The sequence below is a fragment of the Zea mays genome, chromosome 1 (genome assembly GCF_902167145.1).
Source record: "Zea mays cultivar B73 chromosome 1, Zm-B73-REFERENCE-NAM-5.0, whole genome shotgun sequence".
NCBI lineage: Eukaryota > Viridiplantae > Streptophyta > Magnoliopsida > Poales > Poaceae > Zea > Zea mays.
Window position 1 is genome coordinate 145,243,106 of NC_050096.1, and position 16,588 is coordinate 145,259,693.

At 42.2% G+C, this 16,588-nt stretch overlaps 1 protein-coding gene across 1 annotated transcript; it reads left to right on the forward strand.

The window, feature by feature from the left end:
* Nucleotides 1-1,098: 1,098 nt before the first annotated feature.
* LOC100193705 (Alanine aminotransferase 2 mitochondrial) lies at nt 1,099-6,280 on the forward strand. The gene is made up of 15 exons (NM_001327768.1): nt 1,099-1,275; nt 2,055-2,105; nt 2,811-2,861; nt 2,964-3,029; nt 3,092-3,153; nt 3,728-3,806; nt 3,888-3,992; nt 4,088-4,198; nt 4,290-4,427; nt 4,693-4,767; nt 4,855-4,975; nt 5,061-5,215; nt 5,298-5,372; nt 5,453-5,656; nt 6,008-6,280. The coding sequence occupies exons 1-15, from the start codon at nt 1,237-1,239 to the stop codon at nt 6,122-6,124; spliced, it is 1,449 nt and encodes a 482-aa protein (NP_001314697.1). The 5' UTR covers nt 1,099-1,236; the 3' UTR covers nt 6,125-6,280.
* Nucleotides 6,281-16,588: the final 10,308 nt, after the last annotated feature.

A 16,588-nucleotide genomic window follows, 5' to 3' on the forward strand; every position in this document is an offset into this window, starting at 1 on the left:
TAATATGTGAACCATATGTGTACTTTAATATTAAAATATTTTTATTTATATCAAATATGACTGTGTGCCATCGTTACCGACAAAAATGTACTATTCAACAATGTTGAACCTCACTTCCATTCTTTGGAAGAAACTTACGGAAAAAAGATAAAACTGATCACCTCCAGGGCAAACGCTAAACATTCAACTCTCTTTGATTTATGGATCCAGAATCTGCTGTTGCCTTCTTCTGTACTTTTACTTTCTTCATTTCATTTTTTGTCTCTTGAAGTTTTGTTGTTAAACTTTTAATTTTCACTCATCTTTTGGTTTTTAATAAATTTCTACATGGGCTTCGCCTTCTCCAATTTCGTTAAAGAATGTATTATATAGTTGATAGTTCCATATATCTTTCGTAGGATCAAATAGTCTTTCATTAGCTCTAGTCAACGGAGCCAACATTTTATTAGAAATGACATTGATAGATAAACTTTTTAAATGTTTTACTCCTTGTGTCCTAATTTATTATTTATTATAATTTTTTATAAGTCTGACCAGCTCGTTTCATTCAAAATTCTTAAGAAAAAAAGAAAAAATTAAAGCCATACTTAATGTGTATTACATGATAAACAATATCACAGTAAAAATTAATAATAATTATATTTTTTAATTAGACAAGTTAATCAAAATTACGATAAAATTTTTAAATGAATTATAAATTGGAACGAAAGAGGGAAACAACAAGGGAAACATCCCGCATCACATCGCAGATAAGAAATAAAAAAACTCGCATAGCTTGAATCGGCACAGAAAGAGAAGCCAAGTTATTCATAGTAGTTGCATGTACGAGAGAAGGAACATAAAAGTGCCAAAATTGCATGATGCAATCTAGGCAAGCTCATCTACAGCATTGATCTGAGACTTTTTTATTGTAATAAATACCAAAGAGTGACTTTGTTTGTTTTATTTTAATTAACGCAAAACCGCGGCTGTGGCCACCGGCCCTCCGTTCTCCTTCCACTCGCTTTCTGGCGTGCGCCTCTTGTTTGTCTGCTTCCGTCGTTCCCTCCCCCTGTACGCCCGTGGCCGCCTTTTATAAGCACCAGCCATCTGGCCTTTTTTTTCGACAACGCCAAACATCTGGTTTCGCTGCCCCGATTCGCCACGAAGCCGCACTGTGAGAGAGGGACGCGGCCCGTTGTCCTCGGCTTGTACGCAATCCTTCCGTCGCTGCGAAGCTGATCCCTCGTGTTCGCCATGGCCCCCAGCGTCGCCGTGGAAAACCTCAACCCCAAGGTGACAGCACCGCCCGTTTTCCTCGCCCTGTCTACCTGTCTGTCCATTGAAGGTTCCGTTTTGATGGATTCTTCGGTGGGAAGTTTGGGCTTTGACGAGACAGAAAGAAGCACTGTGGATGTGCTGCGTTCTGCATATCCCTGATTCATCTGAGCCGCGGCTTTGATTCTCGTTTGCTTGAGAAATTTGGGGTGAAAAGATTATCCTTGATTCGCTGCAGTGGTACATGCGTGCTTAGTTCTTGTTCTGATGATCCGGTTTTGATTCATACTTTGAAATCAAATGAGATTTTTTTAGGATATTTGTAAAATAACTGCACCGGCGCAAAGTTCCAACAGTAAGATGTTGGGAACAAGTGTAGTTCCTTTTACCGGGATCACTAGTTGCTATCGCTCTCTCTCAACCCAGAGTTAGATCTCAGTGCGACTCGAGCTGCTGGAGTGCCTTTTCTTTTTGTTTTGTTTTGTTGTGATCGAATAGTTTAATGTCATCTATGTCAGTATCCTTTTTCTCCCCTTTGACTTCAAAAGGGGATACGGCGGTTTGTTTGAACTGCTGCCCCATTCTGGTGCAAAATGATGATAGGTTGATGCTGTACTATTTATGCGAGATCTGAGGTACTACAACGTTGGCAAGCTGTACTTTGTTACTAAACCTATTGAATGTCGTGTGATCTTGATCTCCACCTGTTTCATAGACAATAGCTTTCGTGCTTTGCTTGTCTAGGTAAGGCGAGTGTGGCTTCTCATGCCTAGCTAATACACTGACAACTATTACAGGTCTTGAAATGTGAGTATGCAGTCCGTGGCGAGATTGTCATCCATGCTCAGGTATCTTGACTACTGATGTTCAACAAGGCTTGCAGTCTAGTACTTCAGTATGTTATATATCACTCTGTTCATGTTCCCATATAATCGGTTAATCACCTCACCACAAGGCAATAACGTTAAATCATATAAGTTTTGTTAGGCTGTTGTGATAATAGTACTTGTTACACTGTTGTGGTAATAGTATTGCTTTTGATACTCAGCTTGTTCGCTGCGGCTTGCTGCGGCTGCAATCCGGCTGCGGCTGCGGCTTCTACAGTATTTTTCTCTCTATGGATTGCAGCTGCAGCAGTCCAAACAGCTGCAACAGTGTCGGCTTGTAGCCAGCCGAACACGCCCACTGCTATCTGATTTAACTGAATCAACAAAGAACAGCATAGTGCAATACCTGGAGTCACAAACATGTATTTGTGTTATAGAGCTTACTTTATAGTTTTGGAATTCTAGTTTGGTTCAGGAAGGGAATTAAGCATATAGTCTCCTTGATTGCCAATTAACATATTATTAATATTTTAATTTGCAATTGTTCCCTGATGAAATCTATCCTAATTATTGAAGGTTAATAATCTTGTTCACCATATTTAATATGGCTCACTGTGAATATTTTTTAGAATCTTGAGCGCTCCATGCCACTAGCAGGTCTGCTATTATTAAGGAACTGCTTCAAAATTGATTTAATATAGCCCCACTGTTTTTTTCTGTTAACAGCGCTTGCAGCAACAACTACAAACACAACCAGGGTCTCTTCCTTTTGATGAGGTACCTAACTGTTGATTCGAAAATTTCATTGAAAGTACTTTTATCTTTCATCATTTTTCGAAAACTATATAGCTCAGTCCAATTATATTTTTACCCTTGCAGATCCTGTTCTGCAACATTGGGAATCCTCAATCCCTTGGTCAGCAACCTGTGACGTTCTTCAGGGAGGTATGCAACTTTACCTGCAGATTCCACCTTTGTTTCTTCGATATTTACATGGTACCTTGCAGGTTCTTGCTCTTTGTGATCATCCATGCCTCTTGGAAAAAGAGGAAACCAAATCATTGTTCAGGTGAATATCGTCACTGTTCTATTCATTCATCATTCTGTTTACCGAAGTCTTAAATGGAGAGATCTAGTGCAAACGCTCAGCTAAGTGATATCCTGCTATTTTCCCAACTTCAGTGTCAAAGCAACCTAAAAATTCTAAAAATGTTACAGAGATAGGACAATTATCTTCCTCCAAAATCAAAGCTGTGGCAACATAATTATGCGGAATTTTCTTTGAAAATAGTAAACATTTATATAAATAGTAAAATTTCCAATGAAATTTGTCAGGAATTTAACTTTTCCCCTTCAACTCTGACAGTTAAAACATACCTCGGAAGATAGGTTTAGAGCTTTAATGTTTAACTGATCTGTTCATCAGAAGAACCATTAAATCATTGCCTAATGCATGCCCTTCTATTTTTTTCCCTAAAATTTCCCTTGATACCATTTCCAGTTGAAAAGATGATTTTTAATATTTGTTTTCTGTCTTATTTGCACTGTTTAATATTTTTGTTAGCCAGAAACTTCCAAAAGTAGTTTAGTGTCCCATTTATACATAAATTCTTATGTGTACTTGGTGGCTCATTTCACTGCAGTGCTGATGCTATTTCTCGAGCAAAGCAGATTCTTGCAACTATTCCTGGACGGGCAACAGGTGCATATAGTCACAGTCAGGTGATCATCTCACTCTGATATATTTATTGACCACAATGAGAAAGGAATCTTGGCTTCATTTGATTTATTTATTTTTCCTAGGGTATCAAAGGATTGCGTGATGCAATTGCTGCTGGGATCACCTCACGTGACGGATTCCCTGCAAATGCAGATGACATTTTCATTACAGACGGAGCAAGTCCTGGGGTGTGCATTTTTTACTTCTCTTTCAGTTGTCCTGGACGTTTTATGAATAAACATGATACCACTGTAGTCTCATCATGACCCTATTCTTCCTTAAGGTCCACATGATGATGCAATTACTGATTAGGAATGAGAAAGATGGCATTCTGTGCCCAATTCCTCAGTACCCCTTGTACTCGGCCTCCATAGCTCTTCATGGTGGAGCTCTTGTATGTACATTCATTTGCTCAGCAGAAGAATATGGTCTACAGTGATATATATTGTATCACCGACACCTAAATCGAGCACATGTTCTTTCAGGTCCCCTATTACCTTGATGAAAAAACTGGGTGGGGTTTGGAGATCTCTGATCTTAAGAAACAACTCGAAGATGCTCGGTCAAAAGGCATTGATGTTAGGGCCTTGGTGGTTATCAATCCAGGAAATCCGACTGGGCAGGTTTATACTGATCATTTCTCCTCTTGTTAAAGAACATCTCTGCTTATCCACACCATACTCTTTATAATTGATGTAATAACATGAGATGTGTATTTATTGTACTCCTATTTTAAGTCAGTGAATACTTTGTATACTTGTATTGTCTAGGGAAAGGTTTTGGTTGAAAAAAATAAGTGTTTTTTTGTCGTTCTGCAATGCGAATGAATGTTTTTCAATGCTGGTGACCAAAACACAAATTTTATTGAAGTGGTTCATTTATTTGTAGGTTCTTGCTGAAGACAACCAATATGATATAGTGAAATTCTGTAAAAATGAGGGCCTTGTTCTTCTAGCTGATGAGGTGAGTGAGAGGCTGATAGCTGATGTCAGACGAACAACCCAAAAAATTGTGCCACAGCTGTAACTGGAATGCCATTTTCATTGGTAGGTATATCAAGAGAACATCTATGTTGACAACAAGAAATTTAACTCTTTCAAGAAGATTGCAAGATCCATGGGATACGGCGAGGATGATCTCCCTCTAGTATCATTTCAGTCTGTCTCCAAAGGTAGGTAGATTGATATAACCATCTACTTTATCTGCCGTTTGGTCAAGTCACTGTCTTATCCAAAAGATTTTGCTGCTGCAACCAGGATACTATGGAGAGTGTGGTAAAAGAGGAGGTTACATGGAGATTACTGGCTTCAGTGCTCCGGTAAGAGAGCAGATCTACAAGGTAGCTTCAGTGAACCTGTGCTCCAATATCACTGGTCAAATCCTTGCGAGCCTCGTCATGAATCCACCAAAGGTCTGCTATTATGGCATTATGCCCTGATTAGAATTAGGAAACGCCAAACTGTCCAGTTAAAACCCATTGCCTCATTCTTCAGGTTGGGGACGAATCATATGCTTCCTACAAGGCAGAGAAAGATGGAATCCTTCAGTCTTTAGCTCGCCGTGCAAAGGTTCGCCTGGTTGCATTTCTACTATAGATTTGAGTAACTTCCTAAACATATTCAAGGTCTTTTTTTTGTTCGTTTTACAGGCACTGGAAGATGCATTCAACACGCTTGAGGGATTTTCATGTAACAAGGCTGAAGGAGCAATGTACCTTTTCCCTCAGATCCATCTGCCACATAAGGCAATTGAGGCTGCTAAAGCTGCCAAGAAAGCACCTGATGCATTCTATGCGCTCCGTCTCCTTGAATCAACTGGAATTGTTGTGGTTCCTGGATCTGGATTTGGCCAAGTGAGTCAACTCAACCTTTACATATTGTAATGTAGTTGTTTGCCTGTAGCTGCCGATGTATATATGGGTTGAAGCATTTGATGATTTGAAAGGAGTAATAGGAGACTTGCATTTTGTTGATATATTTTCCTGGGACATGTAGTCAAATTGTTAACTCTTATTAGGTCTAGTACAGGTTCCCTTTCTATTGTTAATTTTCTGTGCAACGTATTTAAGCTGCTTGTAAGGGCATGTGGTAGTGGGTTCATGGAGATTCATTTTTCCTATAAATCAACAACAACTATCTCCCTGTATTTCTATTTCATGTTAACCGACCCAACGCTGGTCTGTTCCTTTGTTGCACCACCACAGGTTCCTGGAACATGGCACGTCAGATGCACGATCCTGCCGCAGGAAGATAAAATCCCCGCGGTGATCACCCGCTTCAAGGCTTTCCATGAGGCGTTCATGGCTGAGTACCGTGACTGAACTGTTACAGTGGCTGAGTACCACCGTGTAGACCGAAACAAAATAAAGCTCCCCCCTCTCTCTGTGTCTGTGCGTGTGTGTGAACTGATCTCTGAATGGACGAACAATGTACTCTGTTGGCGCCTTTAATGGCAATTGAGGAAAATTTTGATCAAATTTCTGTTGTCTGCTGTTGTGAAAGATGCGGGATTGTTTCCTAGTGCAGCGCAAAATGTTGTTTCCATGTACTGAGGATATTGGCAGGGTTGCAAGAGCTGGGAAGGCATGGAACCACTGGTGTTCATGCAGGATTGCTGAAGCCGATAATACTGCTAAACTTTCAGTGCCTCTTTTGCGGGTATAATTAATTAGTAGAATGTTTGTAATGCGAGAGGAAATCCAGGGACCGTTGCCTTTATGGACATGCTCGTTTTAATCTCAACTAGAAAAAGCATATACACAGCATTTTTTCCTCAAGAGAGAGAGGGAGCAACAACTTGAGATATTAAATTTAAGAACACAGAGAGACAATCAAGTTGAAAAACTGAAAGAGGTATTTCATGCAGTTGTTCAACACATTCAGATAAATAACATTGGTGAAGAGATGAAAATTCGTCAAATAAAACTAGTGATTCAGTGGTTCACTATGTTTATTATGCAATTTTTTTGCTCCAGTTTTTCAAACTTGATGTGCTGCATTCTACAATACTGGCTGAAGCTGAAGGGACGAAGGTAAAACTCAAACAGGAACTAATGTCAGGTGAATTAGATCAATTCCTTGATCTCTGTGTTACTCTACCAGATTCCAATTCTGTCGTTGAGGATTCCATCAACAACAACAACAACAACAACAACAACAACAAAGCCTTTTTGTCCCAAGCACGTTGGGATAGGCTAGAGATAAAACACCATATAAAAATCTCAGAGCTCAACCCCAAAGAAAAGAAAATGAAGATAAAGGCAAAGGAGAACCGAAAAACGACGAAACGGGAAAACACATAAAAAGAGATAAAATCCACAAGAACCAGCAAGATCTAAAGGGGCACAAGAAAAGGCCAAACGATTAAGGAGGAAAAGCGAAACTACAAATCAGGATTCTGGCACGTGAATTGCACACTTCCACCCCTTCCTATCCACGGCGAGCTCTTTATCAATATTCCACTCCTTCAAGTCCCTCTTCACAGTCTCTGTCCACGTCAAGGTTGGTCGACCTCTACCTCTCTTCACATTCTCGGGATGCCTAATTATTCCGATATGCATTGGTGCCTCTTCAGGTCTTCGTTGGATATGTCTAAACCATCTCAAACGACAGTTTGAGGATTCCATCCATTTTAAGAAACAAAACGGTGATAATCATGTTGACAAAAAAACGGCCTTGGATGATGACCAGTTTTTGGATGACAGATCGATGGCAATAACTATGCGCGTGATTGGTTGAGTGGCTACCGTGAGCCAGCCTCCCGCGCGTCTGGCTCACCAGCGAAGGCCGTTCGCTCCGTCTCCACGCGTGCAAGCGGGTGGTGGAATATAGGCTTAGCTTGTACGTGCACATGCAGGTCGGTATTCTCGTATACAAGCAACCAATCATAGTCTCATATCCTGTCAAAGCGTGTGGGGAGCCTGGTTGCTTCTGTACAACCAACCAATCATACAGTATATGACGCAGTTCATTTTCACTAGAGGCTTGTCCTACATTTGCAGTGAGAAATGAGACTACAGAAGCTTGTATGAGGTCTGGTGGGAGAGCAGCATCAGTTGCTAGCAGTTTGTTCCAATTTACCATTAATTAAAAAAAGGCTCCGTATGTGTTAGCGAGATTAGCAGAAAAATAAATTCGAGAACTGTTGGAGAGTTGTGTGTTTCATTATTCTGTGCACACACCACTAAACCAATTGCAATGCCTGCACCAATTTGACGAATCTGCTTTGGTGATAGTTCTGTTATAGTTTTATGCATGTAAAGCATGCTTCTCTGTTATATGGAAATCTGAAATGTGTTGAATAATTAGACAAATTCCAAATTAAATTCTGAATGTAAATCATGACCAAAACAGAAGAACTGAAATAAAAGCCAAATTAGATGATGCGTACTGATTAGACTTACTGATTGTTGGCGCGCGCCAGGATCAGCTGGGTCGACGATGTCAGAAGATCACGAGCAGTCGCGTGAAGACGCTTCCCAAAAACCTTATTCGCCCTCTCCCGGTGCAGGATCTAGAAGACGAAGGGTTCTGGAGACCTGCTCTCCTGATCGCAGATGCACCTCTGCGGTCGGGACGAAGGGAACTAAAAGGCGGCTCAGCTATGAAGAGAGGCGAAAGCGAACTGGGATCTGGGATGATTTGGAGGCTGGCTGCCGGGCTCCTTTTATAGGGCCGAGTCCGCGACCCCCGTGCTTATCCGCCCACGAAAATCTCGCAATCAGTTGAGATTTTATAGCGATCGGTTAGGATAAGCGTAACAGCCAAGAAACCAAAAAATCAAACGGCAAAAGGTAGCCGCGCCCCCGCAAGGCGAGGGGCCGGATTTCGGCGGACCATTCACGCGCATGTCGTGCGCCCGCGCCCTTCGCCCCGCCCCGCCCCGGCCCGGCCCGGCCAGGCGAGGCGAGCGAGCGCGCGCGCGTGTGGCTCTCCACACTCTCTCCTCTCATCTATGACTTGGTGAGTGAGTGTGGCTTCCATATTTAAGTTAGCTCTACTCCACAAGAGCTAGCAATATGGTGCTATTGGTTCCACCTATCCCTTTGCCATCCACTTATATGGGCTTTTGAGATTTTCCTGGGATTTATTAGAAATTCTTAATTGGGCCAAGCCCATAAATCCTAACAATCCCCCACCAGATCTTAAATGCCCATCTGCAGTTTTCGCCACTGTTCACTACTGTTTAATATACTAGTTTTTCAGCAGAGACTGTTAAGTTGAACTTCCGCCTAGAACTACAAGCTACACCAACCCACAACTTGGACAATGGACTATGCCTTGAATTGCAAGTTTTGCGTGAATGGGTTTCACTTGAAGTCATGACCAGTACTTGGCTACCAGTAGTCCCCTTCTCGGGTGGAGCATATACGTCGTACTCCAAGGTCTCTTCATAAGTTTACTAGAGATCACCCAAATCTCATAGACTGCGACGTTAGACAGTCTAACTCATATAGGTGTGTTCTTTCAAAGAATGTTCTGCAGGACAACATCTTCGCTAATACAAGCCAACAGAACACATTAAAGCACAAAGCCAACCTGCCTTACAACATTTGAGAGTATTGCATCTTTACTTAGAGAGGGTCAAAGGTTACTCTCCTCAGTTCACCAATGGCTTGTTCTTCCCAGGACCTAATTCACGGGATCTCCGATCACATAGACTGGGTTTCCACCATGGCAACTTTATTCGGGTCTCATACCCATCTCTCTCGATGCGATTTCTATCACATTACGTGGTAGTCCCTTGGTAAAAGGATCTGCCAGATTTTTATCTGTTGAAATATAAGTCACACTTATAACTCCGGAGTTTCTCAACTTTCTGACAGACTTCAATCGTCTTTTGACATGTCTTGATGACTTTCCATTATCCTTAGAACTCGTCACTTTAGCAATCACTGTCTGATTGTCACAGTTCATAAGGATAGCTGGTATTGGTTTCTCAACCACCGGCAAGTCCATCAAGAGTTCACGCAACCATTCTGCCTCAACGGTTGCTGTGTCAAGTGCAGCTAGCTCGGCTTCCATGGTTGACCTCGTCAAAATGGTCTGCTTGCATGACCTCCATGATACCGCACCTCCACCAATAGTAAAGACATAACCACTAGTGGCATAAAGCTCGTCTGCATCAGATATCCAGTTCGAATCACTATATCCTTCAAGTACTGCATGCTGACCAGAATAGTGAATTCCATAACTCATTGTACCTTGCAGGTAGCGCATAACCCGCTCAAGTGCATGCCAATGATCAGTCCCGGGGTTTGACATGAACCTACTCAATTTGCTCACAGCAAACGAGATATCGGGCCTTGTTGCACCAGCAAGATACATGAGTGAATCGACAATCTGAGAGTATCTCAATTGGTCTAAACCAATTCTCTTGTTCTTTCGCAGTGTCACACTGGGATCATAAGGTGTTGGAGAAGGTTTGCACTCAGAGAAGCCGAATCGCTTCAAAACCTTTTCAACATAGTGAGATTGCGAGAGAGTAATCCCACCATCTGCCTTAATCAGCTTGATGTTTAGAATCACATCCGCTTCTCCCAGATCTTTCATATCAAAACTCTTTGATAGAAAAGACTTGACTTCATTGATCACATCAATGTTTGTGCCAAATATCAATATATCATCAACATATAAGCACAATATAACTCCTTCGCCCCCACCACAGCGATAATATACACACCTGTCTGCCTCATTAATGGCAAAGCCTGCAGACGTTAGAGTCGTGTCAAACTTCTCATCCCACTGCTTTGGTGCTTGCTTCAGACCATACAAAGATTTCAATAACTTGCACACCTTGCTTTCTTGACCCTTTACTACAAATCCATCAAGCTGTTCCATATATATTTCCTCGTCCAGCTCTCCATTAAGAAAAGCTGTCTTTACATCCATCTGATGAACAAGGAGACCATACGAGGCAGCCAAAGAAAGTAGTACTCGAATAATGGTCATTCTAGCAACAGGTGAGTAAGTATCAAAGAAGTCTTCTCCTTCTTTCTGAGTATAGCCTTTAGCCACATGCCTAGCCTTGTACTTTTCAATTGTACCATCAGGCTTGAGCTTCTTTTTAAACACCCACTTACAACCCACAGGTTTGCATCCATAGGGTCGATCAGTGACTTCCCACGTACCATTTGAAAGAATGGAGTCCATCTCATTATGAACTGCTTCTTTCCAATCATCTGCATCTGGAGATGCAAATGCTTCTGCAATGGTAGTAGGAGTATCGTCCACAAGGTACACAATGAAATCATTACCAAAGGATTTTTCAACCCTTTGTCTCTTGCTCCTTTTAGGAGCATCATTGTCATCCTCCTCTAGGACAATTTCATGTGGCTGTTCAAAACTCTCAATAGGTGTATTATGTTCAGGAATTATCTCAGAAGAGTATCTAGAATTGCTATGAATGTCTTTCATTGGAAATATATGCTCAAAGAAAGTAGCATCACGTGATTCCATAATAGTATCAACATACACATCAGGAACTTCAGATTTAACTACTAAAAATCTATAAGCTATGCTACACGAAGCATATCCAAGAAAGACACAATCCACTGTCCTTGGACCAAGCTTGCGCTTTTTATTAATTGGTACATTGACTTTCGCCATGCACCCCCAAGTGCGCAAGTATGAAAGTGATGGTTTTCTCCCAACCCACTTCTCATAAGGGGTTTTCTCTTCTTTGCCCATAGGAATTCTATTCAGAACATGACATGAAGTCAGGACTGCCTCCCCCCACCATGCCTTAGATAAACCACAAGTGTCTAACATGGCATTCACCAGGTTAGTCAACGTATGGTTTTTCCTTTCAGCAATCCCGTTTGACTCGGGTGAATAGGGAGGAGTCCTCTCATGAATAATGCCATGTTCTGCACAGAAATCATCAAAGACTTTGGGAAAGAACTCGCCACCACGATCTGATCTAAGACGTTTGATCTTTCTCTCTAGTTGGTTTTCAACTTCAGCCTTATAGATTTTAAAGTAGTCTAAAGCCTCATCTTTAGTTTTTAGCAAGTATACATAGCAAAATCTAGACGCATCATCAATCAATGTCATGAAGTATCTCTTACCACCTTTTGTCAACACACCATTCATCTCACAAAGATCAGAATGTATGAGTTCTAGCGGTGCCAAGTGTCTCTCCTCAGCAGCCTTATGAGGCTTTCGAGGTTGCTTTGACTGCACACAACTATGGCACTTAGAACCTTTGACTATGGTGATATTCAGAATTAAACTCATGGTTGCAAGCCGAGACATAGAGCCAAAATTAATATGACACAAACGAGAATGCCAAATACTCGCAAGATCATCAACATTAGCACAAATATGGTTCACAGACTTATTATTGAAATCTAACAAAGAAAAGCGGAACAGGCCTCCGCAATCATAGCCTTTACCAATAAATTGTCCAGACTTGGACACAACTAATTTATTGGACTCCAAAACTACCTTGAACCCATCTCTACATAGAAGGGTTCCGCTAACGAGATTCTTGTGTATAGAAGGGACATGATGCACGTTCTTCAGCTGCACGATCTTTCCCGAAGTAAACTTCAGATCCACCGTGCCAGTGCCATGAACAGAAGCATGTGACCCATTCCCCATTAGCACGGAAGAATCTCGGGCGCCCTGATAAGAAGAGAACAAGTTAATGTCAGAACACACATGAACATTAGCACCAGTATCAAGCCACCAGCTAGGTGATTGAAATACTGAGAAGATGAAAGGTAAATTATCATACCCTTTGTCTTCCTCATTGCTAGCGACCACTGTGTTGACATTGCCCTTTTTGCCACGGCGATCCGCTCGATCGGGACAATCCTTGGCAAAATGACCCGCCTCGCCACATGCGAAACATGTCAATTCAGCCTTGTTCTTCTTCTTCTTGAAGTTGGTAGTTTTGTTGGGCTTGTTAGATTTTGGCTTTCCTTTGCCCTTGTTGTGGTTCTTCTGAACCATGTTGGCGCTGGAGTGGCCCTCGCCTCCTTTAGATCCCGTGTCCTTTGCCCGAGCTTTCTCCTCAACATCCAGAGACGCTATCAGATTTTCAACTGATATCTCCTGTCTCTTATGTTTCAGAGCTGTGGCGAAGTTCCTCCATGTAGAAAGCAACTTTGCAATAATGCACCCAGCCACAAATCGGTCAGGAAGGACTATCTTAAGGTGGTCGAGCTCCTTGGCAATACACTGTATTTCATGAGCTTGCTCTACAATAGAGCGATTATCAACCATCTTATAATCATGAAAGCTCTCCATGATATACAGGTCACTGCCAGCATCTGATGCACCATACTTAGTAGTAAGTGCATCCCACAACTCTTTCCCGTCTGTGTACTGGATATTCGCATCAACCAGACGGTCAACAAGGGCGCTAAGAACGGCTCCCGTGAACATAGTATTGGCATGGTCGTACTCTTTCTCCTGTTCAGGAGTCAGTGGACCCTCAGGTCTGCCTTTACTAACATGGAAGACATTTATAGCAGTAAGCCAGAGCGTGGCCTTGACTTGCCATCTCTTAAAGTGCATACCATTAAACTTTTCTGGCTTCAGCGCGTCGGCAAAAGCAGCCATAGAAAAACTAGGAAATTGTCTACAATAAGGTTTTTGGATTGTTGAATAATTAGACAAATTCCAAATTAAATTCCGAATGTAAATCATGACCAAAACAGAAGAACTGAAATAAAAGCCAAATCAGATGATGCGTACTGATTAGACTTACTGATTGTTGGCGCGCGCCAGGATCAGCTGGGTCGACGATGTCAGAAGATCACGAGCAGTCGCGTGAAGACGCTTCCCAAAAACCTTATTCGCCCTCTCCCGGTGCAGGATCTAGAAGACGAAGGGTTCCGGAGACCTGCTCTCCTGATCGCAGATGCACCTCTGCGGTCGGGACGAAGGGAACTAAAAGGCGGCTCAGCTATGAAGAGAGGCGAAAGCGAACTGGGATCTGGGATGATTTGGAGGCTGGCTGCCGGGCTCCTTTTATAGGGCCGAGTCCGCAACCCCCGTGCTTATCCGCCCACGAAAATCTCGCAATCAGTTGAGATTTTATAGCGATCGGTTAGGATAAGCGTAACAGCCAAGAAACCAAAAAATCAAACGGCAAAAGGTAGCCGCGCCCCCGCAAGGCGAGGGGCCGGATTTCGGCGGACCATTCACGCGCATGTCGGGCGCCCGCGCCCTTCGCCCCGCCCCGCCCCGCCCCGGCCCGGCCAGGCGAGGCGAGGCGAGCGAGCGCGCGCGCGCGTGTGGCTCTCCACACTCTCTCCTCTCATCCATGACTTGGTGAGTGAGTGTGGCTTCCATATTTAAGTTAGCTCTACTCCACAAGAGCTAGCAATATGGTGCTATTGGTTCCACCTATCCCTTTGCCATCCACTTATATGGGCTTTTGAGATTTTCCTGGGATTTATTAGAAAATCTGACTTCTCTTTTCATTAGCCTAATTTCACATGTATTCATTAAGCCAATCTAAATACTGATACTCTACTTTTTTATGCAGCTAAATGGTGGTTAAACCATGGAAATAGTTCTCCAAATCTTAGAAAGCTAGTAATAAAAACCTTAGGCTTAACATGTAGCTCATCATCATGTGAAAGGAATTGGAGTGATTTTGAAAAGGTAAGAATAGATTGTGCAATTTTCATAATTACTTGTTACTAGAGCAGTAGAGTTATCTCTTATGTACTTAACTAAAATGTTTATGGTTTCTATAAAACTTTATAGGTTGACTCAAAGATAAGGAGCAGACTTCTCCATGATAGGATGAGGGACCTTGTGTTTGGAAAATCTAACTCCAAGCTGAAGAAAAAAAGAGAACAAATCAAGAGACCCAATTGAGAAGCAGGTTCCTGATATCCTAGAAGATAGTGGCAATGAGTGGATCACTAGAGTTGCATCAATTGAACAAGAACAAGCACAAAACACTGAATTTGTTGAAGCTACAAATGCACAAGGTCAGTCATCAAGGACAACAATAGAAACAGGAAAAAGGAAGAGAGAAGTTTAGCCTAAAAGAAAGAAAAGGACAAGGAAGCTCATTGATATTAATGAATGCAATGATGATGAACCTGAGCTTGCTTCATCCTCTGATTCAGAAGAAGATGATGCACATGTTGACATGGATCAATAGTCTTCATGTTCTCATTCTTCTGATTCGGATAACTCTGTGTTTGATGAATAGAATGCACTAGTAGTAGTTCACTTACACTATTGCACTAATAATAATTTTGTTATGTATTGGATGTCTGGATCATGGTATTATGTAGCTAACTTACTACAATGCTACCTTGGTGAACTGATGAACTACTTGTTTGCTGTTGTAGTAAGTAGTATTTTAGAAGTTGGAACTATTGAACTGTTTGCTGCTAAACTCTTTTGGCCTCTGTGTTGTTTGTTTAAGGCTTTACCGCTTTATTAAGTTGCTTTCTAGTCTATTGTTGCTCGTTGTTTGGTGTTTGCTAAGGTGTCACAGTGTCAGCTATTGATTGAATGCTGCATTGCTGCATATGCTACAATTGTTGGATGGTTGTACAGCTCCAACTTTGACTGTGTTATTGTCAGTCAGTCTTATTGACTATGTCTATGTTATTTTTTTACAAATCCCCTATTTGCTATAGCTACGCTATAGCTGCGCTATAGCCTCATAGCCTAAAAAAATGTTGCCGCTATTTTGCATAGCCCGCTATTTTAAACCTTGCTCTCCATAGTTGGCTCGATGATGTTGCTCGGAGAACCGTCGGTGTGATCCTTTGAACCGGCCATTTGTGGCTGATCTTTGGTAGGTCGCAACTAACTACGTCCCCAACGTAGTCGCCAAAAGGTGTGTTGTCTTTGATTCGGGGCCAAACATTTGGGGTTGTACCACATGGTGGTGCTCTCTATGGAGCGCGGACGATCCGCGGCACGAGCCCGGATGGTCCGCGACCCTACTGTAGGATCGGGTCTCCTTTGCTCGCTGGTAAGACGGTTGACGCTCTAGGGCTGGATAGACCATGCACGTAGAGGGTCGAAGAACCCTACATCTCGCCTCCCGAGAGAGACCCCGTTAGGGAGGTCAGTTCCAGGAGGTGCCCCGGGATCGGCAGGCCACCCGGGACGTCTCTAGACGACGTAGAGCCGAAGAGGGATGAAGATTGAAGGTTGGGCAAATCTAATCTAGGTATAAGTTACACCTACTCCTAATGCGATGAAGAATAAAAGGTAATAAAGTAGACTGATTTGTTGGTTCGATTGGTGATGCACGCAATCAGCCGTACCCCTTAATATATACGGGGTGTCTGGACCCGTTCCTAGGAGTTTTCCAACAAACTTCGTGTATTTAGATGTATAAACACACACGAAAAAGTGAGATATCTTGTCTGATCTAATCTACTCGCGGACCGTCCGAGCTACATGGCTGGACCGTCCGACCTTCCCAAGTGCCATGTATGGTGTCTAGATTTTGCAGAAATGATCTTTTCTTTAGTCGGACTAGGTTATTAGTGTTTTGGCATAAAAATTGAGTCCTCACACAGATAATCTTTTCTTTAGCCAGATTAGAACGATAGCCTTTTGCCTTGAAAAATATAGCACATTGCTCCGAGTCTTCAGGCAGTTCGATAGGTTAGTTTATCTCCTTGTCAGAGCTAGACAGCACTATAAAAATTCTTATGATCTTGGTGCGTCAATAGAATTTCTTGAAATGCTCTAACCTAATAGTTAGTATGATAAATGAGCGTATTTGCACAAAAAGGAAAATAAATAAGAGATGAATTGATGCGTTGTTATTCCTTATAAAAAATAAA

Coding starts and splice junctions, on each gene's coding strand:
- LOC100193705 (NM_001327768.1), top strand. CDS start 1,237: ATGGCCCCCAGCGTCGCCGTGGAAAACCTCAACCCCAAG. Junction 2,862..2,963: donor GGTCTCTTCCTTTTGATGAG/GTACCTAACTGT, acceptor TTACCCTTGCAG/ATCCTGTTCTGCAACATTGG. Junction 3,807..3,887: donor GTGCATATAGTCACAGTCAG/GTGATCATCTCA, acceptor TATTTTTCCTAG/GGTATCAAAGGATTGCGTGA.